The sequence below is a fragment of the Rhea pennata genome, chromosome 1 (assembly GCF_028389875.1).
Source record: "Rhea pennata isolate bPtePen1 chromosome 1, bPtePen1.pri, whole genome shotgun sequence".
In the NCBI taxonomy this organism is placed as follows: domain Eukaryota; kingdom Metazoa; phylum Chordata; class Aves; order Rheiformes; family Rheidae; genus Rhea; species Rhea pennata.
Genome location: NC_084663.1, coordinates 82,847,717 through 82,850,313, shown reverse-complemented (window position 1 = coordinate 82,850,313; position 2,597 = coordinate 82,847,717). Strand labels below are relative to the sequence as shown.

At 49.2% G+C, this 2,597-nt stretch overlaps 1 protein-coding gene across 1 annotated transcript; it reads left to right on the top strand.

The window, feature by feature from the left end:
* The first annotated feature begins 441 nt into the window (after window positions 1-441).
* LOC134137805 (potassium voltage-gated channel subfamily A member 1) lies at window positions 442-2,373 on the top strand. Its single transcript, XM_062570894.1, has 2 exons — window positions 442-589; window positions 842-2,373. Exon 2 carries the CDS (start codon window positions 898-900, stop codon window positions 2,371-2,373), a length of 1,476 nt encoding a protein of 491 aa, XP_062426878.1. The 5' UTR covers window positions 442-589; window positions 842-897.
* The last annotated feature ends 224 nt before the right edge of the window (window positions 2,374-2,597 follow it).

The window sequence follows — 2,597 nt, the reverse complement described above, 5'->3', positions numbered from 1 at the left end:
AGGGCCAGGCTGTGAGTCTGGATTGGCCCCTTCCTACCCTGATGGTCCTTGCATGCATCTGGGGCTGTAGGGCTTCACATGTGCTGCCCTAGTGGGCAGAGTGGGATGTTTCTTGCTGGTGTGAAAGCCAATCCACTGCGTCTGAGAGTATGTGCGTGGTGGGACTTGGAGGCTGGTTTCTCTTCTCCCTGGCAGCCTTCATCCTACAAGTGAGCTTTATGCCTTCAAAAGCAGAGCATCTCCATCACTTCTTCCCCAGCACACAAGAGAAGAGGACTGGGGCGGGGGGGGGAGGATAAAGGAGGGGGGGAAAAGGTGATGGAAATTTGCTGAGTTGGCATTGCAAGAACTCACTTCCCAGCCGCCCTGTGATTTATTTATTTATTTGTGTGTGTGTGTGTGTGTGTGTGTGTGTGGTAACTCTGTGACAGCAGCCGCAGCAATGGTCGAGTTGGAGAAAAAAACGGCCGGATCGAGTTAAAGGCAAAAGGAGACGGCTGGGGAGGGGACCCTAGCCTAGGGTGTGAGCCCCATACACCTTGTGTGTCCTGGTCTGGGAGGACAGGACACCTCACCTTACCTCCCCTCTTCTCCCTCCTCCCCCTAAGATACTTGTTCACTCCGCTCTTCACCCTCCTTTCATCCCTGACACCTTTCCCCTCATTCTACCTATCCTTTCCTTGTTTGGGTATTTCTATCATTTAGGCTCCTCTTCCTTCCCTTCCTCAAGCTTCATCCCAAGTCATCATTCCTCCCTCCAGACCCTAAGCCTCCCCTCACCATCCTGCACTACATTGTCCTGAAACTCTCTGCTCCCCTCCATCCTCCTGCCCACTCTCAAGCTCCTCTCCCTCCCTTGTCTTCCCTGGCCCTGGGTCTCCCATCCTGTGTGCCACAATGACCGTGATGGCTGGAGAGAACATTGATGAGACTTCCGCACTACCTGGCCACCCTCAGGATAGCTACCAACCTGCTGTCCACGATGACCATGAGTGCTGTGAGCGCGTAGTGATAAACATTGCTGGTCTACGCTTTGAGACACAGATGAAGACCTTAGCCCAGTTTCCCAATACACTGCTGGGCAACCCCAAGAAGCGCATGCGGTACTTTGACCCCTTGCGCAATGAGTACTTCTTTGACCGGAATCGGCCCAGCTTTGATGCCATCCTCTACTATTACCAGTCTGGAGGGCGGCTTCGCCGGCCAGTCAATGTGCCCCTAGACATGTTCTCTGAGGAAATCAAGTTTTATGAGCTGGGTGAAGAGGCCATGGAGAAGTTCCGTGAAGATGAAGGGTTCATCAAAGATGAGGAGAGACCCTTACCTGAGAAAGAATACCAACGCCAAGTATGGCTCCTCTTTGAGTACCCAGAGAGCTCTGGGCCCGCAAGGGTCATTGCAATAGTCTCTGTCATGGTGATCCTCATCTCCATCGTGATCTTCTGCCTAGAGACATTACCTGAGCTGAAGGAGGACAAGGAGTATACTGTGCAGCGCACTGACAACACTACCCAAGTCTACAAATCCAACATCTTCACTGATCCATTCTTTGTTGTGGAGACCTTGTGTATCATCTGGTTCTCCTTTGAGCTGGTGGTACGCTTCTTTGCCTGCCCCAGCAAGACTGACTTCTTCAAGAATATCATGAACTTTATCGACATCGTGGCCATCATCCCCTACTTCATCACCTTGGGCACTGAGATGGCCGAGAGAGAGGGGACTCAGAAAGGGGAGCAGGCCACCTCCTTGGCCATCCTGAGAGTCATCAGACTGGTAAGAGTCTTTCGAATCTTCAAACTCTCCCGGCACTCTAAGGGCCTCCAAATTTTGGGACAGACCCTCAAAGCAAGCATGAGAGAGCTAGGTTTACTAATCTTCTTTCTCTTCATTGGGGTGATCTTGTTCTCTAGTGCGGTATATTTTGCTGAGGCTGAAGAACCTGAGTCTCATTTCACAAGTATCCCTGATGCTTTCTGGTGGGCGGTGGTATCCATGACCACTGTGGGCTATGGTGACATGTACCCTGTGACAATTGGAGGCAAAATCGTAGGCTCCTTGTGTGCCATCGCTGGTGTGCTGACAATTGCCCTGCCTGTACCTGTCATCGTGTCCAACTTCAACTACTTCTACCACCGAGAAACAGAAGGGGAAGAACAGGCTCAGTTACTTCACGTTAGCTCCCCTAATTTAGCATCTGACAGTGATCTCAGTCGCCGCAGCTCCTCCACAATCAGCAAATCTGAGTACATGGAAATCGAAGAGGATATGAATAATAGCATAGACAATTTTAGAGAGGCTAATCTCAGAACTGGCAACTGTACTGTAGCCAACCAAAACTGCGTTAATAAAAGCAAGCTGCTGACTGATGTATAAACAAAAAAACAAAATCCCCATTCACATCTTGAAGACTTTAAGTGACATAGTCACACTTTGTAGATGCTTTACTGATAGCCTTTGAATGCTTTATTTACCTCGTAAATGCATTGTTGCATTGCGAATTTTTGCTCCATGATAAAGAAGCTTCCAGGATCCATGAAAAATAAGATTTTGTTTATTAAAAAAAAAATTCCCCCGATAAATGATAACCATTTGAACTA